The sequence below is a fragment of the Dasypus novemcinctus genome, chromosome 2 (assembly GCF_030445035.2).
Source record: "Dasypus novemcinctus isolate mDasNov1 chromosome 2, mDasNov1.1.hap2, whole genome shotgun sequence".
Lineage (NCBI taxonomy): Eukaryota > Metazoa > Chordata > Mammalia > Cingulata > Dasypodidae > Dasypus > Dasypus novemcinctus.
The window spans coordinates 159,086,020-159,112,685 of record NC_080674.1 but is presented as its reverse complement, the minus strand read 5'-3'; the positions used below and the strand labels follow the sequence as shown (position 1 = coordinate 159,112,685).

General features: G+C 40.2%; 1 protein-coding gene across 12 annotated transcripts in view; it reads left to right on the top strand.

The window, feature by feature from the left end:
- The window catches only part of CSNK1A1 (casein kinase 1 alpha 1), a 46,710-nt gene extending 38,788 nt beyond the window's left edge, over nucleotides 1-7,922 (top strand). For 4 of the 12 annotated variants that reach the window (XR_011646918.1, XR_011646916.1, XR_011646923.1 and 1 more), the window contains 2 exons: nucleotides 3,312-4,415; nucleotides 5,174-7,922. Coding sequence is in view for 4 of the 12 variants with exons in the window: in XM_058280885.1 (XP_058136868.1) it covers nucleotides 5,174-5,181 (8 nt within the window). In the remaining 8 variants the exon portion in view is untranslated. Of the gene's footprint in view, nucleotides 1-458; nucleotides 2,621-3,311; nucleotides 4,416-5,173 lie in introns of all 12 variants that reach the window. The other 8 variants (XM_058280885.1, XM_058280850.2, XM_058280876.2 and 5 more) reach the window with 3 other exon arrangements.
- The last annotated feature ends 18,744 nt before the right edge of the window (nucleotides 7,923-26,666 follow it).

Below are 26,666 nucleotides of genomic sequence, written 5' to 3'. Positions count from 1 at the left end.
ATGAAGCTTAAACTAAGGATTGCAAACATTAATGCTTGCTCAGTGTTCTGCCTTTGTGTCTTTAGGATTTACTTGCCTCTTTGAGTGTTTAATCATAGTGCCAAGAATTCTTAATGGGGTTGGTGTCTAGTGTCACTGAAAAATTGTCCTACCATTTAGGTAAGACCAAGTAGAAGTCTAAACTTAGGGCTGGCTACACTTGACACCTAAATTGTGCTTGCTTTTTCTCACAAAATAAAACCAACTTTTGCTTAAAGCTAGCTGGGATAATAGGATCATCACAGTTGCAGTATCTAGAACCAAACTTAGATGGAAATCTCATCTGACCTAGAACATTTCACTTCAGGCATTCAGCAGCCTTCAGAAAGAATTACCTTATTTTTATCTAGTTTCATTGTTAGTTTACTGTATGTCTTTTACTTAATAAACAAGTAGAATTTTTGTCCTGCTTTATCCAGGTCTTAAAGATGAGAAGTTGGATCCACTGAGTTAGTATGTTTCCCTGAAAAAAATTTGTAATTAAACTTAAGTTTAATCCTTATTTTGTATTGTAACTATTTTTCATAAAAACAACTTAAAAATCTTACGTAGATTTCATAGCATTATTAAACACAGTGGTTAAACAAATTTTTATGTGCATATGGACTTGTAAAATTTTGAAAAAGCTTAATTTTTTCATAAAATACATCACATATCATGCATGAACTGACTACTTTCAGATATGCATTTCCAGGAGATATATATATATCTTTTTTATTGTATTTTTTGGAAAATAAATAGATCTCAAAAAATGTTACATTAGCAAATATAAGAGATTCCCATATACCCCACACCCACACCCACCCCACCCCACTCCTCCCACATCAATACCTCTTTCATCATTGTGGCACACACATTGCATTTGGCGAATACATTATGGAGCACTGTTGCACCACATGGATAATAGTTTACATTATAGTTTACACTTCCCCCCAGTACCAGGTGATATATTTTGACTCCAAGCAAAATATTGCTTTTTGCTAATATGTTGCCTTACCCAGAATAAAAACACAAAAGAATTATTTTTGTTTTTTGACTTCTTGAAAATACCATATTATTTTGGGTGTATAACTTAGTGATCAAAACAGATCGTATACATGAAACTTTTATGTGTAAAGCCATGAAAGTATAGCAAATATGACAGTGGCATGATATAAGCATGGGGGAGTTCTAAGTATAAGGGTGTTTAAAAGGACACTCTTAGAGTCAGCTGCAGTTTGGTTTTTTTTTAGTTTTTTTTTTGTTTGTTTAAGGAAGAGTTCATGTAGCTCAGTGATTCATTGATCCCAAGAATTCCTTTGAATGATGATGAAAAAACCGTATTACATTTTCTAGTTAAAAGTTTTCGAAGGTACTTTTTTGTTTTTGTTTTTTGAATTTTCTTATGTTGAAGGTACATTTTAAAATATGTTATATCATTAGTTCTTCACGGAGTTATACTTTGAGGTTTGCACACTAGGGAATTCAATTTCATAAATAAATCCTTGTGGATAGATCTCTACATTTTAAGACCATACATTCCTTGGACACCCAAATGATGGCATTCACTAATATATTTTATGTGGATATTTTTGAAGAATTCACAGGGTTTTCTCCACGGAACTCAAAAATGTTTTAGCAGTTCACTAATAAATGTCCAAAGGCTCTTTAGATTCTGATTTATTCACCTACTCTGGGCATATTATGTAGTAGTACCACAAGATTATTAATTATTTTTATTTATGCTTAAGACGTTTCAGAGCTGGCACATTTCTAAACCTATTTGACTCCCTTTCCCTTAAATTTGTGGTTTATCTGAAAGGTTCTTTTGAAGACATTTAAGAATTAATAAAGGAAAAGGAAATATTTTAGGACATCTTTCAGAATCCAGTTTGGTTTATCATTTTCTTTAGTTGAGGGAAGAGGGTTGGGGGTAATTCTGTTTTTCTACTCTCATCATTGTAATCCATCTTTTTGTTACCCCAGCCATAGAGAGAGACTAAGTGTAGTTTTACCACAGTGGTCTAGGTAGATGTCAAATGGTTGGCATTCAGAAGAAATTAGAAATATTTTTCCATCACATTAACCCACCATGTCCATGGTCTTCCTTCAATTGCCTCCCAGTATTTACTGGGCTTCACCTGCCATTTATGTCTAGCTTAACTTTTTCTGGCTTCACCAATTGCTGCTAGGAACGTGGCTGGTCACTCAGCAACGTAACCCAAATCACAGGGGAAGACCTTGAAATTGAAGTATCTGGAGCGATTGATCTACTCTGAATACACTCAGAAGAAGTGCCAGGGAGCTGCACCTACTGCATTCTTAATTTTGTCATCTTTTTTCACTGTGGACAACAAAGCTGAATAGAAAACAGCTAAATAACTCAACAGGAATTGAAGATACGCGTGCAAGAGATGGTTTGTGGTGATTTGGAGCTCACATCCCCAAGGCTTGCTGGATCTATTAAATTAAAGATCAACCTATAAGATTGTTTGGATGACACCACAGCAGTCAGAAGAACTTGAAGAGTACAGTGTTCCTGTGACTCATTGGTGTGCAGTGCAGACTATTTACCACTTGGGGAAAGAATCAGTCATAACAGGTATTTTGACATTCAACCACCTCAGAAATCTGTACAGAGTGAATTTTGTAAAATGGAAGACAAAATTTCATGTCACCAGTCCATAATGCAGTTTAGGGATAATTCATACTTGGTATACTTAAAACCATTATTTATTTTTAGTGATAAAAATAAAATTTCCTTTATGGTTTTGGTTAAACCTACATAATACCTTTTTAGTTTCTGCGTTTTTTTGTGGCTTTTTTCTTTACATACTGCTAATCTGAATTGGTATTTTCCAAGCTTGATTTATATGCAACCAGTGAAACCACACAGACCTAGTATAGTCTTGTTAAATACAGGTAGCATTGCATAATGGATGTGAATATTGTGTACATACTGACTTAACAAGAGTTTCTTGTACTATAACAAAATTCTAAATTTCAAAAGCTCATCTCAGACTTCCAAGCTTTACTATTATATACATATCCATTTCAACTAGTTTTTGGTTTATTAAAAAGCAGGGACATCTGAATTTAATTCACAAATAGAAACAAATGCATACTTCTCAGATTTCAAATTGGGAGATAGACTCTCCTGGTTTGTTATAAAAAAAAATAATTTTCTTCATTTTGCAGATTTGAAAAGAAATTTAAATGTATCTGTTAACTCCTGAACCATCACATTATTCCTCCAATCCTTATTAACTTTATGCTTTCCTCTTTTGTTTTAGGAACAAAGGGATTTATCCCACCTTTTAACTGATGTTTCAGTGAAGATGGGTTTTTGAAATTTTGGAAGTCAGGAGACACCACCCAAGCTGCAAGATAAAAACCAAGAACTGATTGATGCATACTGGGGAAGAGAATGCTTAGTATTTGAAGATTTAATGTTGAATACCTGCTGAATGTTCATATTGAGGTTTTTTTCTAAGCAAACTTCAATAACATTTTAGGACAATTCACTGGAAAAACAATAATCCTGGGTGGAATATCGTACCATTGGCCCTTCTGAAGAATTTCAATCTGGATTTGACTGCTCTATTCTACTAGTAGCATTGTTAGGCTAGCCATTAAGCAGTTCCTGAACATTTGTTACCATTAATTGACCTAGCAATTCCTCAAATATCAGATTGAAAGATGAACAGCTGTAATTCTTATATAGAGCTTCCCTATTAAAGACACATGAGTTTTGTAATATTTTGACTGGCAGTGTAACTATCTTTCCTTTTTAGTATGTCAGTGACAGTGGCTTTTCATTTTAAAGCCCTGCTTGGATTTTAAACATAATAACTATCTTATTCAGTATACTGTCATAGCCTTTACAAGCTATGATAAAGCCCAATCATTTTAGTGTTTGTAAAAGCATTTTTCTTAGTTTAAGAATAGTTGCAGAACTTGAACTCTGGTAAGCATCATTTCCATTTAGCTAATCCATGGTTTATTAAAATATTCTGAAACTATCCTGTATTTTAAAAATTGGAATTAGATTATAAAGTATGGTCAAGATTTTAAAATTTAATTGAGGTTTGACGCGACAGCCTTTTCTTTTGTTTACCTTGTTAATTATTTTTCATAATACATATCAGGGACAGTATTCCCTGTAGTGAAGTGTATTCTCAGTTTCATTATCTTTCATTTTTGATATTTGCTCCTTATGAACTTCTTAGTACTGAACCAACAAAGGTCTATTCTGCACCCACTCTGTTATTGGGCACTATGGAGAGGCGAAGAAGTACAGCACTCAAATATTTGTTCTCAGAACTTAGCACAATATGTTTATTAAATGAATGAAGATGACTGCTTCTGTCCTCAAATGAAAAACTCCTACTTAGCAAGTGAGAGAATATTTACCAAAATACGATATATAAATGTTTGTTTCTCTCTGTAAAAATCAAAGACATTCATGCATAAAAAGTAAATAATAGAAGCATTTTATTTATCCCACAAAACCCGTAGGAGATGGTCTAACGATTTTCTCTTTGTGTTGTGAAAAAATAGGGGTAGTTCATTATTGAGGGAAATCAGATATTATAGCTCATAATATGATGAGAACTTAATTCTACTCTCTACTTGTTTTAAAGCAAAGCAATCTATTTTCCATTTCTTCTACAAATATTTGAACATATTCTAGGTACTAGAAATACAGAAGTAATCAAAACAGGTTTATTTGAATTACCCATAATTCTCCAGCTTGAGAATTGTGTGCTAACTGGAAGGCTTTAATTTACTCTACCTTTCCTACCTAGAGTCATCTGAAATAAGAAAGTTTGTATATATTTTAGCTTCAGGTTTTTTTCTTTTCTTTCCTTTTCTTTCTTTTTTTTTAAATTGAGTTAGTATATAGACACAAAGTATATTAGAGGTTACCAGTACCAGAGTTAAAAGGGGGAACAGTTGCTTGGTGGGTGTAGAGTATAAAATTTTGGAATTAAAAAGAAAAATTGCGCTAATAGTTTTCAAATAGATGAAAAGGACCATTATTATAAAGTGATTATTAGCCCAGTTCAACCCACCTTCTCTGTTTTAGGTACTGTTTTTTGAATTTTATTTTTACCTTGAAACTTTAACATACTTTTATTTATCTTTTAAACAGGTTTCTAAGCATGAATCAATGGACAAAAGAAGCAGAGCAGATGGTTGGAGCAGCATTTGTTTCTCCCCAAATCTAGAAATTTTAGTTCATATGTACACTAGCCAGTGGTTATGGACAACCATTTACTTGGTGTAAAGAACTTAATTTCAGTATAAACTGGCTCTGGGCAGCATTTGGTGGTGCTGTATCCTGAGTTGTAGCCGCTGTAATTGTGATTATTAACTGAGATAGTTGAAACATGGTGTCCAGTTTTCTATTGCATCTTTTCAAGTGGAAAAGTTAACTAAATGGTTGACACACAAATTGGTGGAGAAATTGTGCATATGCCAATTTTTTGTTAAAACTTTATTTTGAACTATATTGCTTTGAGATCTCATTTCAGAAGAACGGCATGAACAGTCTTCAGCCACAGTTGTGATGGTTGTAAATGCTCACAATTGTGCATTTTTAGGGTTTTTCCATCCTTGGGGTTTGTAAGTTGTTCACTTATAACATTCTTAAAATGGTTGGCTTCTTGTTTGCAAGCCAGCTGATACGGTAGCAACCAAAGATTCCAGTGTTTGAGCATATGAAAGACTCTGCCTGCTTACCTGTGCTAGAAATAAACAGCATCTAAAGTGAAGACTTAAGAAAAACTTAGTGACTACTAGATTATCCTTAGGACTCTGCATTAACTCTATAATGTTCTTGGTATTAAAAAAAATTTGTCACAGAAATTTAGTTAACATCTTACAACTGAACATGTATGTATGTTGCTTAGATAAATGTAATCACTGTAAACATCTATATGATCTGGGATTTTGTTTTTATTTTGAAATGGGAGCTTTTTTGTTTACAAGTTCATTAAAAACTAAAAACTGTTTCTGTAAGGAAATGAGATTTTTTTAAACAACAAAAAAAATGCCTTGTTGACTCACTATGGAATCAAAATCTCCCCAGTTTTTTAATAGACTACTTCAAGCCATGTGTTAAGTAATATTCCTTTGCAAATCATTTTAGATTTAGTGTTACAACTGTTCCTCAACTTTTTTGATTTTTTTTTTGAATCATCTAAGAGGAAAGTCATTCTTCCTTTTTTTTTTTTTTAATGGCTTACAGGCACAATACTTAGTACTGCAACTGCCAGAACTTGGTATTGTACTCCTTCTGCCACTGAGTTTTAACTGCTGGACTGATTTTGAATAAGAATTAAAGCATTAAAGGGTTTTGACTACAAAAGAAAGTTTTCTTTAAAATCTTTGTGAAGTGGCTATAACCAGATTGACTCTTACCCTTGGAAAGCTCCACACTATGTGAGGTTCATTGTGATTGCTGACCCTCCCTGGCCCCCACCCACTTCTATAGGTTAATTGTGTGTGTGGGCTTCCTCTCAAATCTCATTTGTGCGTTCTTTTCTTTTTCTCTCTCTGACCCACGAGAAAGAAAACCTTTAGTGACAATAATTCTTTAAATAGTGTAATTTATTCATTTATAGCATGTCAGAATAAATTAAAAGAACATTTGTCTGAAAATGCTGCCAGGAGCCTATTGTGTAAATGTGGGTATTTTGTACAATAACCTTGAAACTGTAAATCGACACATGCTTGGTTGGATTGTGTCAGGTTTAGTTTTCCTTTTAATTTTTATCATTTGAAAACTACTTTAGCAATAATATATTCCGTGATTAATTACAACATTCTGCCATTAAGGGATATATTAGTATCGTAATATTGCAGAAATCTTAATGAATATGAGCTTTTGGGTTAGGCAGCTTCTTTGTTTTTTTTTCTATTTACCCGTGTCAGTTAAGGTATTTGTTTCTTGACTAATAAAAACCCTTTGATACTTTTAGCCAGAAATCAGTCTCATAAAGCTATTTTTAAGTATAGTTTGTGTAAAATAAAAATGTTTAGCTTTGGTAATAACTTTTCCAAGCTGAACTCCCTCTAGCAAGATATTTTTCAGTGCTTTTATTTACTATGCACTTAGACTATGCACTTTTTCTGAAATATTTTTGTAACACTTAACTTTTTTGTATTTTTGCCATTTGAAAAGGTGGTGTAGTTGCTCTGTAATTAAGTTGCAGATTTAAAACTGCTGTTAGCTTTGTAAATCAAATTATAGGTCTTTTGTCTTGATCTATCGTCATTCCATCTGCAGCTGGAGCTGGAATCCCATTGATCTTCTAGCTACCATTCATTTTCTTCACAGTTCACAAAAGAAGAATGTGAAATTCAGTGAATGCTGTTACTAATCCTGTCTGGAGATGAATCTCATTTCACCAAATTTAAATTATGTTTTTCCACTAAAATGATGATACAAGTTGAAGACACATCACTCTGAAATTGGAAGACCTCACCACTTTAAGTCTCCACAGTGGCTTACTCAGCTGAACTCTAGGTTACTACTCTTTACTTTGTTCACCCATTGAGGGGTGTGGTTTTTTTAAATGTTGGGAGATGGCCATTCTAACTACTGTTGAATGTCTTTGTTTTTGGGAAGGTATAACAAGAAAATAAAAAAAGAATATATATGAAGGGAGAGACTGGTTATCTCCTCCCATATGGTTGTGCTTATGCTCTGTGACCTGCAAATGAATTCTTCAAGGTTCACTTTTAATATGGTTTTCCATCAACAGATATTTTAATAGATTTTTTTCTACTAGTACTTGTAATAATACTGTTAAATGTTTCAAGCAGAGCATACTGTAATAACTATTATAAGCTTAACTGCATTATAATAAAAATATCAAAAGGATTTTAGAACCCAAGCCAGTGAGCTCTAGTAGTCTTCCCTAAAGTTTGCAGGAATATCAAGGCCATGTTTTTGTAACCCTTTCCTAGAATGAACCATAGGAAATCTAAGAGGGGGTGACCTAAAAATTTGCAATTCATCTCCTGAAAATTCAACAGTACTCAATGCAGGTGAACTGGTTGCTTTTACCCAATTAATCCTTAGGACCATTTTTGCTCTTTCTGAGGCCAAACTGGTATGTAGCAATATTTTAGGTTTTCTGTTTGCTGGTTTTAAAATGGTGGTAACTATATATAAAGGATTTATGTATATCAAGTGTGCCGTTCCCTTAAAATAATCAGTTTTTGAGGCTACTTAAAATCACATTGCCATTGCTCACAACTTAAGTATGTGTTACAGTCTTTTGAAGCAACCCAAGATAGGGATGAGCTTGAGTTTGTAAATTGATCTAGTCCATCTTTGTGTATATTGTTGAGGTAAATGAATCATTTTCTGGATTGACTTGTTAAACCGATTTTGAGGACTTACTCTAAAAGTACTGTAATGAAAATGTTCTAGCTGTGGCAGTGCTATTAGAGTAACTAGCAGTCTAAGACAAGTTTCCACGTGTTGGTCAAATGTATTGTGTGCATTGGTTGAAGTGTTGGGAGCAGTTTAATTAGTGTCCATACCACCCAAGGCCTGAGTCAAAACACCTGACTCATGATTACATGACTTGTGCATGAATAAAGGGGAGAAATCTTCAAGAGACCATCAGACCAAGATATGAGGTCTTTGTGTAAGAAATAGGGGTGGGGAAACGAGACATTTTAAAATGAGTTAGGGGGAGCAAATGTAGCTCAGTGTGGTTCAGTACCTGCTTCCCATGTACAGGTCCTGGGTTCAGTCTCCAGTACCTCCTTAAAAAAAAAGTTAAAATGAAGAATACTGAAACATTTTTTTTGCTGGTGGTGGCGAGAATCATAGTTGAATTTTGGAGGAATTTGTATTTATGGTTCAGTTTGTGTGTCTTTGGGGAAGTAGGAAGATGATTCCAAATATAGGTGAAAATGGGCAGTTTCATGAAACAACTCAGTTTAAATTGCTAACCTGTAAAAACTGCTTTCTTTGCCTTTAGCAAAAGTTAGATGTTATGCTTACAGCTACCTTTTTTTACATTAAAAATGTTAGCATAGATAATTTCATTATTGCCAGGGTTATGATGAAAACTTAGTTTGTCTTTTTCATTGATACCTAAGAATAAATTGCCCATTTATCTACTAAATAATTCAAATGGCCATGATTCAGACTTTCATAAAACTAGTGAGGACTTAATACTTGAATTTGTTTTAAGATTGTAGCAGTGAATTGAGACCACATCCTTAGAAATAATTTGTGTTATATTTACTTTTTAAAATTTTTCTTTTCTTGTTCTATGTGTTATATTTATATATATGATCTTTCAGTTTACAGGGTCCTTTTACCTTTTTGTGTGTAACTTTATTTTTTGTGAGAAACTTTATTTTTAGAGAAGGTTTAGATTACAGAAAAGTTACATAGAAAGTATAGGGGATTCCCATATGACCAAACTCCCTTCCCCTCCCTACATTCCCCTATTAATAACATCTTACATTAGTGTGATGAAACAATTGATGAATCCATATTACGTATAATGTAACATGTAACCATCATTGCAATATACAGAGCAGTTAACAATGCCCTAAAAATGCCATTTCACCTAATCTTCCTTTCCCCTCCTCTCAGAACCTAGTAACCACTGTTTTTATATCAATGTTTCAAGTTTTTCCATTTGTGTAACTTTCTTTTGATATTTAGCATTTTTAAATTTTAAGAGTAACAAAAACTTAAGCTTTTTACACAGATTTAACAGTTAATAATTTTGCCCCCTTTGCTATATCATCTCTGCATTGCTATCTAAATAATATCCATTTCTTATTAATTTCCCTTTACTCCTAGTTGTTTTAATATAGATTTCCTAACAACAAAAACATGGTCTTACATAGCCATGGTACAGTTATCAGAATCAGGAAGTTTTAAAATTGACACAAGTTTTTTAGTTCACAGTCATTACTTCGTTTCATCACTTGTCCCAATAATGTGTGTGGTTTGTTGTTGTTTTTTTTAATGCTTTATTTACTTATTTACCCCACCCAACCCCTGTTTGCACTTGCTGTCTGCTCTTTCCATCCACTGGTCTTCTTAGTAGGCACTGGGAACTGAACCTGGGACCTCCCATACTGGGAGAGAGGTACTCAATTGCCTGGGCTTCCTCCTCTCCCTGCTTTGTTGTGTCTCTCATCTTTCCTCTTTGTCTCCTTGTTGAGTCAGCTCTCCATGCCAGCCCATTGCACCAGCCTGCTGTCTTGCTTGTCTCCGGAAGGCCCTGGGAACCAAACCTGGGACCTACCATGTAGTAGGTGGGAGCTCAGTCACTTGAGCCACATCCATTTCCCAATAATGCATTTTTCAATCCCTGTCCAGGACCCAAGGCAGGATTTTTTATTGTGTTTAGTTGTCATGTACCTTTAGTCTTTAATTTGCAACCATTCCTCAAGCTTTGTTTTTCATAACATCTGTATATATGTGACTATATAAGGTAAAGTTTTAGCTCTATCCACTGAGGATCTAGAAGTGGTAGTTTCTAGTAGCAGTGAGCACACCTGGCACCAGAGGTTTGTGTCTGAATCTTGAAAGGAACTGTGACTCTGGAGAAATGGCTGATTTCAGGACTCAAGATGAACCTGAGTGTCTTGTGCCAGAAAGTCTCAAAATATGATGTAAACATATCAAAAGGATACAGGAACATCTTAAAAAGTTGATACTGGCTATATCTGACAATTACCAGTATAATGATAAGCAACATCAACAGCCTATTGAATAAGAATCCATGATTCTGTATTGATTTTTAAAATGGGTGGAAGGGAAAGCTCTTAGCATGTCAACTAAGAAAGGCAAAAGGGGCAATGCATTAATAAAATTGCCCTTACTAGCACATGCAAGTTAGATGGGAGCCCAAGATTATTTCCATAGTCTCAGTGGTATTCCCTTACACATTACTCCTTGAGGAACATTCTAAGAAAATATATGGCCTGAACTCAGAATACGTTTTTTGATCCTTGTTAGTTACTGTTCTTCCCATGAGGTAAAAATTGTTTCAAGGGGACTACGCAAGACCCCAAGACCAAGAAGGCAACTTGCAAAGCCAGGACCTAAACCATACCTTCTTTAGCTGATTATCCCATTTCTGTTTTTAGTGCTGTATAACCACATTAAATCCAGAGATTGATATTAACTATGGACCAGGCTTTAATATTAACCTAATTCTAATAGCTTTCTGGAAAATAAGCCAGGAGTTTTACATATGAGGATATTGAGTCACAGTTGGGAGGGAGTGGTCATGTTCCCTTGTATGAAGAGCTTAATTTTTTCCTTTTAGGATACCTCATGTATATGTTTTTTATGATGTTATACATGTATCATAGGTTTAATTCCCCAGGGGGGGTGTTAAAATAATGGAATTGGTTGGGGGTGGGGAGGCTGGACAACTAAGATGAAGCTTGAAGTTACTTTCTTTGCAGCATTTTCTAACTTAAGCATCTGATTAGAAAATGTATAAGATATACTGAATTGTTAGGGTTTGTGAAAAAGGGTGACAGAAAAGTAACATTCTTGGCTCCGTTACTTAATAAGATGTGTCCACTGTCCAACAATGGAATAATCAAACGTTTGAATTACTTAGAAGTATGCCACTGGTAATTTTGGTAGATTGCAGAGTATATAAAGCTTGGGGAAATTTAATGATTTCCTAGTTCCATTGTGCATTATTAGCTGTACTTAGCATATAATAACTGAGCAGAGGGAATCTTCTATAGGTATTCTGTCTAGATATTTACAGTCTAGTGGGAAGAGATGTAAATGTTCAATTTAATTTGAGGCTGAATGGAGTAGGGCCATTAGTGAAAGCATGTGCAAACGGCTTTAGAGGTCAAGGAGATGTTGATGACAGTAGGTCCTGGATAAGCAGTGTTTTGTGTATGTTACGAGTAGTTCATAGGTTGGCTTTATAATGTACTGAGGTCATATTTCTTTAGCCAGTCAGCAATTATGGTTCAGCATTTCTAAGGAGTTTCCTTTACCTTTCATACACTAAAATAAAAGAGACTCATCTTAACAAAATATATGGGATCCTGGACAGAAAGGGACAAGTCATCAGAATCTTGTTTAGTCATTTCAGGACTTCTTACAGAATAGAATCCACATTTCGAACCAAATATTAGAACTTATTTTCCTCAGTCTCTTGGAAATGGAAATGAAGCCCAAAAATGATGCATAGATCTGTTAAAGTTCCCATAGCCTAGGCTAGAACACAGGCCTAATGGTGTTGTTTATATTTTTAAAAGGTATCTCCTAGTGTCACCATTGTGCCAGAGCAATTTATTGCATTTATCAGGTATTACCTATAATAATTAGAACCAAATCCTTCCCTTGTGTGTTAATGGTAGCAAAAAGAAAACAAAATGGCAGCCAGTTTTGCTGTTTTACAGTTAATAAAAATTGAAATTTTTTTTTTAAGATTTATTTATTTCTCTCCCCCTCCCCCCCAACCCTGGTTATCTGTTCTTTGTGTCTATTTGCTGCGTGTTCTTATTTGTCCACTTCTGTTGTCAGCGGCACAGGAATCTGTCTTTCTTTTGGTTGGGTCATCTTGTGTCAGCTCTCCGTGTGTGAGGTACCATTCCTGGGCAGGCTGCACTTTCTTTTGTGCTGGGCGGCTCTCCTTATGGGGCGCACTCCCTGCACTTAGGGCTCCCCTACACGGGGACACCCCTGCGTGGCAGGGCACCTCTTGCGCACATCAGCACTGCGCATGGGCCAGCTCCACACGGGTCAAGGAGGCCCGGGGTTTGAACCGCGAACCTCCCACATAGTAGATGGACACCCTAACCCCTGGGCGTTTTTATGATAAGCTGCTTGAAAGTATTGACTAAAATCCAGTGTTAGTGTTGGATGTAGCTAAAGTACATTATCCGTGTCTAATAATCAGAAGTGTGAAAACATTCATAAGGTTTGCATTCTGCTAGATAAAAGACTTAAGTTTGGTTATTCTTGCTTGTCAATATTTCATTTATGCTTCTGGCACATTTCTGGGCACTCAGGTTTCTCTAAATATACTTGTGTGTTCATTGAAAAGGTTATCTCTCCTTCCGCCAATTGTGCAGTACTTCATTGCCTGATAATATTTATGGAGTAGGACATCTCGTGAAGAAAAATTGAACCTTTCCCTTTCTCACCATTACCATATTAAATCTGCAGTGTTAACTGATTGAGAGAAAATTGAAGAACTGTTGGGAATGATTTGTGTGGGATGTCAGGCAGCTAACTATTGTTTCTTTACACCAGTGGGCAATGACACAAATCTTAGTGTTGACTAAGTGCTGCATTAGATACGATGTTTAGGATTGGAAGAAAGAGGGGAGGTGGGTATTTTTAGAAACTGTCTTCAACACTTGCTAAGGAAATATTACTTGCACAGCTGGCTTCACTCTGTTAAATATACGTGACTCCACTAAGTATATTGTTTTAGGGAAGCAAATGTGACTCAAGCAGTTGGCCGCCTGCCTTCCGCTTGGGAGGGTCCTGGGTTGTTTCTGGCACCTCAGAAGATGAGCAGACAGAGCAGACAGCAAGCACAAACAAGGGGGTAAGGGGAAGTGATAAGGTGTATGTGTGTGTGTTTGTGTTTTAAGTATATTGTTTCAGTGCAGATGTAGACAGTAAAATTAATAAATTAACTTCTAGGTTTTATTTTATTCAGTCACCAAAAATAAAAGTAAACTATGACAATTTTTAATACCATTGACTACCTTGGCCCTTGCAAAATGATGAAGAATGGATAAGATACAGCTTCTTTATCCTATGACATGCATCATTTTATTAGGCCATGTACAAAAGTGCTGGTCTACACAAACAGTAATGGGGATTGATAAGTGTCAGGCACTAGTCCTCCCTGGTAATTCAGGGGTGGACCGTTCATAATGGAACTACATGCAATATGGGGTATAACAAAAATGGATGCAATACTAGTGAAGCAGATGGAAACTCAAGGAGGTAATCTCTGAATTGCATTCTGAAGGATGAGTAAGATTTCAAATGGCAAACGAGTTCTTACCTTGAGGAAACTAGTCTTGGAAAATAAAGCACACCCACATGAAGAGTTAAAGCTAGCAGAGTATGCACTCCTTTAATATTAACATAGAGCTAAATAAGTAACGGCAGTTCACATCTGTTAAGTAGGAGATTGCCTTTAGTCTGTTGGACTAAGGTCTTTAAACACAACTTGTCTCTTCACCTTCTATCTTTAAGGGAAATTATGCTATATTTATAATGACATCAGGAGGGAAAGTACCATACATTAGTTTTGCTGCATGATTGCTGGAGCCTTTCATAAAACCACATTCATCTGCATTGTCGGGGATCTTAAGCCTGCTAGTGGGACTTTTTCTGCTTGCAGACTCTGAAGATACCTTACCCTATGGTGTTTTTTTTTTTTGTCTGCAAATATAAGATATATATGATATATATATATGACAAAAGGCTAAGAAGAATAAACAAGGAAAGAAAGTAATGCAAAGAAAGTTAAGTTCATTGACTCTTGAGACTGATCTTTGGGATGTAATGTCCAAGATCACAGCTGATGAGTGGCAGGACTAGCAAAGATCCCACCTAGTTCTCTTTTGTAGTAAACTGCTGTAGGCACAGGGCTGCAACTATCAGAAGTATGGTTCCAGGACCAACAGCATCCTTATCATCTGGGAACTTGTTAGAAATGCACATACTCAGGCTTCACCTAGTACCTAGTGATTCAAACCGGGATGGAACCCACAGTTTGTTTTAAGGAAACCTCAAGTGATTTTAAGGCTAAAACCACTGGCAAAGAAAATGAGACCAAATAGGTGGAAGGACCCTCTCCAAATTGTTCTGTGATTCTAGTTTACTAATCTATAATTGCTAGGTTGTCACCCTGCTGGTGATTCTGAAATGAAATAGCACTTGAGGAAAAGAATTTGCCCCAGACAGTGTAAACCTGAAGCAGTCTTTTTTTGGCTCACAAAAACTTTTCGTTTTGGTCACATATTGGTAGTTTTAAATTATGTGTGGTAAATTGGAAAAGCCTACAATTCAGGCTCTCCCACTCCCAGTCAGTTTACTAGCCCACAACTGGCTTCAGACTATAAAACTTAAGTTTCCTTTGCTTGATTTGTAGCTATTTGCACTTTAGCCCAAATTAATTTCTAAATGATTTGACTGTAGAACTCCTTAAAGTTGCAAGGTCTTTTAGAACTTGTTAATTTAGGGGAGAAATCTTATTTAACAGGACTTAGTTTTCTAGCAAAATCAGACATAATTTCTATGAAACCATATATTACAGATAACTTCAAGAAGTATACGGGGAACAGATGTGGCTCAAGTGGTTGAGTGCCTACTTCCCACATGGGAGGTCCTGGGTTTGGTTCCTGGTGCCTCCTAAAAACAAACGGCAAGCAAACAAAAGGTGTCAACTTGGAGGAGCTGATGTGGCTCTGGTTGAGCACCTGCTTCATGCATATGAGGTCCTGGGTTCATTCCCTGGCCCCGGTACCTTAAAAACGTAGATTTGGGAGTCACCACTACAAGAGTCAAAGTTGAAACTCTGAGACAGCAGTTCTTCCAGTCTTGACAGTTTTGGTCTGAAAGTGAAAAGGGTTGAAGACAATTCTGAGGGCGGCAAGAACAAAGAATGATGAGTTACTAAAGAAGAGTGGGGAGTAGTTGCAAGGAGGACATTTCATTGAGTTGGTGCCATATGGAGTAGAGAAGTTAAAGAGGAAGCTGTTATTAGTGAAGGTATTTAGTACTAACTGCTGACATTTAAAAAATTTACAGAAAGTATTTATGAACAATTGCTCTGAACTAGTTGGTCCCAGTCTTTCTGCAAGGGAGGTATTTTAATGTAGGGAAGCAGTTGGATATTTAGTTAGCTCTAAACTTCCTCTGTCACATATTGTTTGCACATACTGTGGAGAAAGCTGGTGTGTAAGAGAAGAACTACCTCCAGCTGCATGTATCCTCGGGTACCCAGGCCAGATCTTCCTGGAAGGCAGAGCCTGTGGAGCCTGTAAATGCATATCTCTGGCACTGGCTTTTCTCTTTCAGGACTTGTCACATAGGAAAACAAGCCAGGCAGTCCCTTGTTGCTAGGAAATACATAAACAACAAGAAATAATATGCTGATCAGCTGAGGGTTTAGCATTGCAACTTCATAAATAACAGCTGTTTGACCTTTGGGGGGAGATAAATCTGTTGGTTGCATAGGAATAACTAAAAAGTTGGTGTATTTCTCCTGATGTAAAAGAAGTTTCTTTAGAGCAAGAGCCATATCTTTTTTTCCTTGTATCCATAGAATCTAGCTCAAGGAGGTGCCAGGTGAAAATCGCTGTTGAATGTGCGTACTAGGATAGTATGGACTCCGCTGTTTTGGTTACATTGAGTGTCCTAGTCTTTTGACACATACTGTGTGTAATAAATAGACATTATCCCACCTCTGGCTTTTCCATAATCTGAGTGCCAAGATCCACACATTGCACTGGCTAGCTAAGAATCAAGGTTGACTGGAAATGAACTTATCTTGCATCCCTAAACCTGCTCTTCCCCCTATTATTTTGTCTTGATGAATGTAAACTCCCAGGCAGCACACCTCTGAGCCATCCTTGACTCTCATCAAATCTATCTTCTCACTGTTGTCACTGCTTCTGCCTTAATTAGGCCTTTATCTTATCTGAACTGTTGGAGTAGCTTCTTACCTATTCTTGCCAGGAGTCTAATCTGCAATCCTCTCCATCATTCTTGCCCCTATCGCTTTCAGGCTAAAAACAAAACTTATGGACTTATCCCCTGGTTACCCACCTCTCCAACCTCATTTCTTGGCTTCTATCCCCAGGCCTAATCTCTATCCTAATACCTATACTATGGGTACACTTAAAATTCCCAGGACTCACTGTGCCATTCCTGTGCTAGAAATACCTTCCACTTGCCCCTGCAATCTGCCAACTTGTTCAGAATCCAATTCAAACACCTCTATGGAGCTTCACCAACTCCACCATGAAAATTTATCACCTCCTGTGTGTCTTGACTGTAGCACTTAACCTAACTTTATTGGCAGTTGTATTTCTGCAATTACATTTCTCCAGAGAACTTCTCAAAGGCTGAAACTGATTCTTATCTGTACCCTTAATGGCACTTAAGTAGTAGATGCTTGGTGAATATTTGTTAAGTGATGGACTCATGGAGGACAATAGCTCAGTCATAGCTAAGGCAAGACAGTCTGGGGAGGGGGTGATTTCTGGATAAGAACTCACAAATTACAGGACACAGGACTTCATACTGAGCATGATACACCCTAAGTCTGTCCATTCCCTTCCAGGAGAGGAGGAGAGAACACAAGATGTAAGTATTTAGAGTAGAGAGTCTTACAATGTTATTGCTGGAAGGGACATTGAAGATCATAAACCTAATAGCATCCACATAGGATGTGCAGTTGAGGAAACTGAGGCTTTGAAAGGGAAACTGACTGCACTGAAACCACAAAGCAAGTTTGACCCAGTGCTTCTTGACTCATAATCCTATGTTCTTTTCATATGGTACCAGAATTCCCATGTTCATTGGAAGTTAGAAAGGAAGGAGAGAAGACGGTTCTCGGGTATCCCAAGAAAAGAGGCTGAGAATTAGATAAAAGTCTCCTGAGAGAGGCAGTGGTCTTTTTGTTGATTGCCACTGCTACTCTAAATTATGGTCTTTAAAGTCTTGCTCACATACTCCCCAAAAGAAATTTGAAAAATTATGTATCCCTTGAACAATTTTTTAATTAGGCAGTAGGTTTACAAAAAAATCAGGCATAAAATACAGAGTTCCCATACACCATCCCTATTATTTTGCATTAGTGTGGTACATTTGTTACAATCAATAAGAAAGCATGTTTATAATTTTATTAACTAAAGTCCAGTGTTCACTATAAGGTTCAATGTGAACCTTACTAGTACAGTACTGTGGATTTTTTTAAAAGTTTTTCTAGTATATACTACCCCAAATTTTCCCTTTTGATCACACTCAAATGTATATTTCAGTGCTGTTAATTATGTTCCCAATATTACCCATTACCAAAACACTTCTGTTGTCCAAAATAGAAACTATGTAATTCAAGTATTAACTTCCCATCTCCCATCCCCACCCTGGCCCCTGGCAACATACAAATTTCTGGTTATGAATTTGATTCTAATTATTTCACATCAATGAGATCATAACAAATTTCGCTCAACATATTTTCAAAGTTTATCTCCAGTTACATCCCAAAGAGATCAATAAAAGATGCAGTTTGGCCTCCTTTGAAGAATGATCATCTTAGACTGGTGACCCCCATTGGGGCCCACACCCTCCTGGGGCAGCTCTGTTTTAAAAGAAACAGGGATAAATTTTGGTCAAATTTTACATCATTCTTTTTCCCCTTGAACTCATGTTTCCATTCCTATTGGGGGCAGAGCTGTATCCACAGGTTTGCCCAACAGTCTAGTCTGTGTGGACTGAAAGTGACTGCAGTTGCCCAGAGAGGGTAAGTGTACATTATCCCTCTTCCTGCCCTGTCAGGGGCGGAGATAGATTTAGAGAGATGTCCAACAGCCCAATCCATGCAGACTGAAAGTGACTGCGGTTGCCTGGAAAGGCTGAGGGAGCGCTGTCCATTCTGCCCTGTCAGGGTTGGGGATGGATCCACGGGAGGGCCCAACACTGTAGTCCTTGTGGGCTGAAAACACCTGCAGTTTGCTTGGAGAGGTTGAGGAAACACCACTCCCTGCCAATCTATTGAGGATGAAAAGGTATTCACAGTTTTGCCCACCAGTCTAGTTCATGTGGGGCGAAAGTGCCTGCAGTTGCCTCAAGAGGCTGCTGCAGGTATCACCCAGCTGGGTGGAAAGAAGTTGGTCCCTACTATCACTGTGATTTACAATTAGACTTGCTTTGCCTTGTGCTGGGGTGGAGTTAATATGGAGGCTACTGGCCTCTTTCCAACTTGGAAATGTTCAAATTTTAGCTGTTATTAAGATTGAACTTTAGCTAGCCAAATTTACTAATCAGTAGCTGAAATCAGTACCCAACCATCTCTTCCCTGTTTTTGGGAAATGGAGCTTCCAACTCCAGCCAGGGAGTAACTCCCAGTGTGGCTTGTGCCACCAGTGGAGGATGGGCTCTGTACTACATGGCGTGGAGTGCTCTACTCACAAATCTTTGTTGTAGATGTGCACAGTCTCCTGATTTTTCAAGGATGTTACAGGATGCTCTTTTGGTCTCCTGAATTCCCTGAACAGGTGACTTAGATAGCTCTGGGTGGTTACTAACTGCCCTGTGGACAAGCTGACTCTTGGAGCTCCATCTTGCCCCTTTCTCGTGGTTTTGATTTACATTTCCCTACTGGCTAATGATGTTGAGCATCTTTACATGTGCTTTTTGGCCAGTTGCTATATCTTTTGGAGAAATGATTATTCAAGAAATGTTATTCAACATTATACTGGAAGTTCTAGCCAGAGCAATTAGGCAAGAAATAAGTCATTCAAATTGGAATGGAAGAAGTAAAACTTAACACATTTGCTAGATGATATGATCCTATATACAGAAAAGTCGTGAAAATCAACAAAGCTACTGGAACTAATGGACAAATTCAGCAAAGTGGTATGGTATAAGATCAACTCCCTAAAATCTGTTTCTTTAAGGTTTTTTTGTGTTTTTTTGAGGTAGCAAGGCCAGGGATTGAACCTGGGGCCTTGTTTGTATGGAGATGGCCCGCAATCACTGAGCTACACTCGCTCCAGAAGTTGGTTTTTTCATTTGTTTGCTTAGTTTATTTTGTTTTTGTTTTTAGAGGTACCAGGGATTGAACCCAGACCTTGTACATGGGAAGCAGGTGCTCAACCACCTGAGCTACATCCACTTCTCCCTTCTCTAAACTTTTCATGAACAATTGGAAGAAGAAATAAAAAATTCCATTTACAAATATCTAGGAATAAATCTAACCAAGGATGTAAAGGATTTGTACACAGAAAACTATAAAATATTGCTAAAAAGAAATCAAAGAATGGGGAGTGGATGTAGCTCAAGTGGTTGAGCATCTGCTTCCCATGTATGAGGGCCCAGGTTCAATCCCCCAGTACCTCCTAAAAACCAACCAACCAAACAAACAAAAACAACTTTCACTGGAGCAGATGTAGCTCAATGGTTGAGTGCCTCCTTCCATGCACAAGGTCCTGGGTTCAAGCCCTAGTACCTCCTTAAAAAAAAAATCTAAGAAGACGTAAATAAATAAATGGAAAGACATTCTATATTCGTGGATTGGAAGGCTGAATATTGTTAAGATGTCAATTCTACCAAAAGTGATTTACAGATTCAACACAATCCCAGTAAAAAACTGCTGTGCTTTTTAAAAACAAATTTGCTGAAAGCTTTCAATGCCAGCTGTCTGAACCATTTACAGTCAGCTCTTCCACCAAGCAGGGAACTAGCAGGTTCTATCCAAGTCGCTAAACCATGCTGGAAATGTGTGTGGTGTTGGCCCCCAGCTCACCTTGTTAGAATTTTAGTTCAAGACATTAACTTTGCTTTTGTATCTGATCCTACTTGGGTTCTTGCCTCTTTCTGAGCACATTAATTATCTCATTTAACCAGGACCCTCTCAACTTGTTCTTATTTTTAGTAAAGATAACTTTCTCTTGCTTTAACCCTTTGTTGCAGAAGTAGCATCCTCTTTGCTCCTGGGAGGCAGCTGGATGCCTTAGAAATAGCAGTGAAGCTGCTAGAGACATAAGATTGATGTTACTAGACTTCATTCTGTCACGGACAATGACCCGAGTTAATTCCTTTCCCCACCCTGAGACTCAGTTCCTGCATCTGAACAATTGGATACAAGTGTTTACTCTGTCCTACCTCCTACTTGGGATCAAGGGAGAGGTGAAAGCTTTGCTGTGTTGAGAACAGAGCTAAGCACAAATTAAGCTGCTGATGAATGTTAACTGCCATTATTAGCACCCAAGCAGAAGGTATCATCCCCTAGAATTTGAGGCCTAGTTCACAAGAAAATCTTTCTCATGATCTCAGGAAACATGGTGGATTAGGGGAGTTTTGATGGAGGAAGGCACAGCTCTGACTGGTGCACAGTCCTAGACAGTTACAGCATTATCTCCTCAAGCACACCACCTGGGTGAGAAAAAGCAAGGGCCACACTGCAGAGGATGGGAAGGGAAAGTGCATGAGCGGCCACTTGGCCAGTTCCAACACAGCTATCTTCCATGGTTCCTTTTGGGGCAAACAGGGTGGTACCTGGGTTTGGGGTGACTCATGGTAGCTGCATATCTGGGCAGCAGCTTAGCCCTACCTGCCTTCCAGAGAAAATGCAGGGGCCACCTGGGGTGTCCTGTCCTGGGGTGTTGCCTGGTACAGCCTGCTCTCCCCAGGGCCAAGTGAGTATACCTTAGACCCTGATGGCCCACACTGGGGAAACTGAGGAAGCCCAGGCCCCACCCTGAGGCTGACGGGCAACCATTCAGAGAAGGCAGAGACCCCACTCCTATTCAGGAGCTGGGAGGGGCAGTGATTGGCCAAGAACCCAGCCCCCAAGTCCAAGGACATCTGGATGTGAATTCGGCCCCAGCACTTACCAAGCTATGTGACTGTAGAGAAGTCACTCAACTGCTCACCTCTAAGGAGGGGATCATATCTGTCCAATAGAGTTTTTGTGAGAATTCAATAGTTTTGAAAAGTCCAGGTAAACAAAAGAGACTATACAAATGTTTAACTGGAAGAGTTGGGGGAAGAGCAAACTCAAAGACCCGAGGCTGGAGGCTACAGAATAGTCCAAAGAGGCTGGAGTGCAGCGTGTGAGAGGGGAGCTGCAGGAAACGTACCTGGACTGCAGGCATTGGATTATAGAGACTGACTTCTACTCCTTGGGTCCCAGAGAGCCAGGAAATGTGTCTGGAAGGAATGACATTAGGGATCTGGACAGCAGAGCTATACCGTCTCTTCATATGTAGGGATTGGCATGTTTTTTTGGGGAGGTGAGATGGTCAGTGAGAACAAGGCAAAATTCCTGCCAAAGTGGGACACACTCACATGTCACCCCTCAGGGAGGTAAGATGCCCGTGGGTGACCCATAGGCTCAGCTCTAGGCCCCCTAGACTGAGCTCCTGAGGCCAAGCGCCAGCACAGAGACCAGGCAGACAGTGAGCTCTCCGGGTGTAGTTGCAGAATGGAAAAAAAAAAGAGGACCCCTAACCCAGCCTTTTATTTTACTGGAGGGAGAAGAGTCTGGGGGGAACGTGAGGCACTCAGGCCACACAGCAGATGGTGGGAGAGCCAGCCCTACGAACAGGGGCACCTTGCCCTCCAGCCTTCCTGCTATTAAATGGACATCTTCCCCACTGCCCCAACCCCCATGAGGTCTCCGCCTTCAGTGTGCAGAGAGGCCGGTGCTGCAGGAAGGGATAGTGGCGGCTTCGTCCCACTGGAGCAGGGCTCTCTCAACAAGTCCCAGCCCAGGAGCTGCTCGTCCACAGCAAATCAGCTCCATCTGCTGAGAAACGAGGCAGGTCAGCAGTTTCCAGAGCAGCAGCGAGGAGGGTGCCACCCTGCCTGGGGTGATGTCACAGCTTCTACCTCTTTTCTCCTGCTCTAGCTAAACAGGTTTTTATGAACCTTTGTCTCTGTGGAAAGCCTCTAGAAGAAATAAAAAGAAACAGTTCGTGTGCACATGCCACATTCATCTAAGCCTCCCATATTTCCTGTCCAGAGAGGCTGGGAGCTGCTCCTCACCGACCCCCCTCCCACCCCTGCCTTTCCCAGTGGAGGGTGAAGGGCTTTTCCTCATCTTACCTCCACTGCTGTTGAAGGTCACGTGTCCCCTTCACTCTCTGGACCCTGAGAAGCAAGGGTGGGAGTGCAGGGGGTAGCAGTGCAGATAGCTGGGAGGAACCAGTGAGCCTCCTAACTCTCCTCTCAGTTTGCCCCATGGCCCTCCAACAGTCTCTTCTCAGTGTAAAGTCAGAATGACCCATTGCAAACATTAAGCCCGGTTATGTCTGCCCTCTTAGTTCTAGTAAGAGCCAAGTCTGAAGAAGACCCTGTCCACTGTAGCCCTGATCAGTTCTCAGGCACTATCTCTGTGGCCCTCCTGCAATATTCACCTCTAGCCACCCTCACCCCCTTAGTTCCTCTAATACAGGTGCATGCCTGACCCAGGGCCTTGGCACTTGCAGTGTGCTTGGCCTGGAACACTCCCTCCCAGATATTCTCCTGATTTTTGCAGAAATGTCACCTGAGTGACGTCTTCCCAGACCACCCTATTTAAAAACACAACCTGTCCTTCTCACCTCTTTCCCTGTTTCATTTTTCTTCAACTAACATGCTGCGTACTTACTATTTTAAAATAATCTCAGCCTCCACTAGGATATCAGCAACATGAGGGCAAATGATTTTTTGTCAGTCTGTTCTTTTCACTGCCCAGACGTAATGTCTAACAGCCGGCAGGCTCTCCATGAATATATGTTGAATATTGGAAGAATAAATGCGTGAATGAACACATGAATTAAGAGAGGGACAAGAAACTACGTTTCCCTCCTGAGCCAGGGAAATTCCTTCCCATCCATGGAAATTCTGAAAAGTACCAGAGAGAAGAAACCACACAATAGGATGTTAAAGCCAGCAAGGACAATCACTGCCAGCAGTCCAGTCCTCCAAACATACTTTCTTTTCTTTTTAAAACAGAGATTAGGCCATCTCGTTGGTCCCAATTGTCACACTTTCCTGAATCTTTCTCTGGAATTCTTTTCAATTTAATTACGGTATAAACTACATGCATAGAGGACACAGCTCTGACGTATGTACAGCGTGCTGAGTTTCTCCACATACATCCTGCTGAGGAACCATCGCTCAGCTCAAGACCCCGGCCATTTCTCTCCCACCAGGAGGGTCCCCGAGGACTGCCAACCTGACTTCCACTGCGTAGGACTGGCTTAGCCTATTTTACAATTTCACCCCAGAAGACTTGTACAGCAGGTGCTCTTCTGTAGCTCTTGCCCAGCGTGTGTGTGAGGTTTCCCCAAATGGGCCCTTATCGTGGTAGAAGGTTATTTTCCTAGCTGTGCTGTGTTCCCTTTTGCGTCCTCTCGATGGTGGAGGTGCAGTTCTTTCTTTGGGCCTAACAAAGGACACGTGGGGCCCTCTTATCTTAGCCCTCTGGTCTCTGCATTTATGTGGACTCCCCGGCTAGAGGGGGACTCCACGGCTGTGGCCCACCTGGACCTGCTCAGCCCACAGAAGGCAGAGCAGCACCACGAGCCAGGTTGAGGCCGGGAGCGCACCTGCTACTCTTGGCAACATGACCTTGGACAAGTCACTTACGCCTTCATTTCTTTTCTTCATTTGTAAAATGGGGATACGATTATACTACTGACTGTGTGAAGATTAAATAACATAATCCAGGAGTCTGGTGCTCAGGGGATTGCAGAGACTTGATAAATGCTAGTTGTTTTTAATATGGCTCAGACCATCAGAAGCCCCCCATAACTATCTCTATTGGGATCTTTGCCCAAGAAGTGAATCAAAGCTATTTAATGTACCACCTCTACAGGGCTGCCTGCTCAGGCCTCAGTTTCCCCAACTTTTAAAACACTTCTTATAAAAGGGCTAGGGGGAGCAACCTGGGCTCAGAAGAAATACACGAAAATCACATACATAAGCACCACTTTACAAGCACCATAATTAAAACTTTGTGCGCTCCTCAGGTCAGTTTAATTATCTGATCCTTAGCTCAGTACTTTGAACTTGAGTTTGGCAAAGTGCTGAGTGAGGAAGTAGCCTAAGGCAACTGAGAGCACAAGGCAGGCACCAGTTTGAGATTCAGTCTGCTCTCTCCAACCAAGAAGCCTGAGCCACCTGCCACCCTGTGTCCCTGCTAGAAAGCTGCCATCCCCCCAGTGCAGTCACACAGGAACCCAGCCCTACTGCGGGGGCCTCAGTCCATTATGCCGATCCCAGCAAAAGCCCGAAAACCCATGACTCAGCTTCTCTGGGCTACCCACCTCCCCGCAGCAATGCAGCACAGCCAGGGGCTGCGTCAGGGGTGCCTTGAGAATGCTTTAGTCACCCCATTAAACCCTCACCAAGGAATAATAACTAATAATCTTTGACATGGGCAGACAATTGACAGATTCTCAGTCCCACATTAAATGGGGCTGCGAGCATCTTCAGAAACCATTGCTGCCTTCGTTGATGTGTAATTAAACCTTAGAACCTGCAGTGAGTGCTCAGCCCCTTTCCAAACAACTCCCCGCCCCCTCACCCCCCAGTTTGTCCTTCCGTAAGCAAATTCTGGTACCACTACTGGCCACATTCCAGGGATACACTCACTGCGTCCCTGTGCGGTCACGGAGGCAGCCGCCATGCCCTGAAATAATGAAGCGCTGCTAACCAGCATTCGTTGAGTGAAGCGCCAGGCCTTCCATGCCTTAGCTCTGTCAGTCCCCTCACCACTTCTGGGAGCTGGGTACCATTAGAACCCATAATTTACCGATGAGGAAACTGAGGCATGACTCTGCCAGGACTTGAGAGAGGGTTCGGATGACGGAGATGCTGAGGTGGGATGAGGAGAGTCCAAGAGGGGCTGACGATTGTTCCCTGATGCCTGGACTGGGCCCCACCCCCGCACCTGCTGGGCGGTGGGCTTCCGTTCCTACAGCTAGGGAGCTGTGCAGCCCTGCGCTCTCCCAGGTGACTTCTTCCTGCTCCCTCCAGTCTCGAAGACCTAAAGGAAAAAGCTGCTAAGGAAAGGAGCCCTAGATGGAGACGGGCCGGCCGAGGGCTGCCAGGCAAGCTGCCTGGGTGGGAAGTAGGGGCGGGATTTCCACCGGGGAGGGTCCGGCTTGGGACAGAGTTGCCGCGGGAACAGCCTGTGCTGGAAGTGCCTGGGAGTGGCGCCCACCCTCCCTTTCGGGCCCTTTCACCTTCAAAGTCCTGAAAGGATCTCTGCCAGGAGTGGGGCCCCTGCCAGGGCCACAGGTGGAGAGCGTGAGCCCAGCCAGGAAGGAAAGTGTAGCATGGGCTGACGGGGTGGACGTGGTGAAGAGGAGCAGGGGTGCGGGACTAAGGTGCGCCTGGTTCAAACCCCGCTCTCTTCACTCCCAGGCTGGGTGAATTTTACCTGATCTCCCTTGGCCTCTGTCTCCCCATCTATAAATGGAAATAATAATAATATGGCCTTACCTTATAGAATAGTGGCAATTAAAAAACAACAACTCAACGTAGTCTCTGGTAGATATAAGAGTTCAATACATGTTAGTGGTCGTTACAATAGTAATGATATGAATGACCCTGAACCAATTCTAAGGATAAAAATGGTGTAGTGGGGAAGCAGTTTTGGCTCAACTGATAGAGCGTCCGCCTACCACATGGAAGATCCAGGGTTCAAACCCAGGGCCTCCTGACCCGTGTGGTGTGAGCTGGCCCATGCGCAGTGCTGATGCGTACAAGGAGTACTGTGCCACGCAGGGGTGTCTCCTGCGTAGGGGAGCCCCACACACAAGGAGTGCACTCTGTAAGGAGAGCCACTGAGTGCAAAAAAAGTGCAGCCTGCCCAGGAGTGGCGCCGCACACACGGAGAGCTGACACAGCAAGATGATGCAACAGA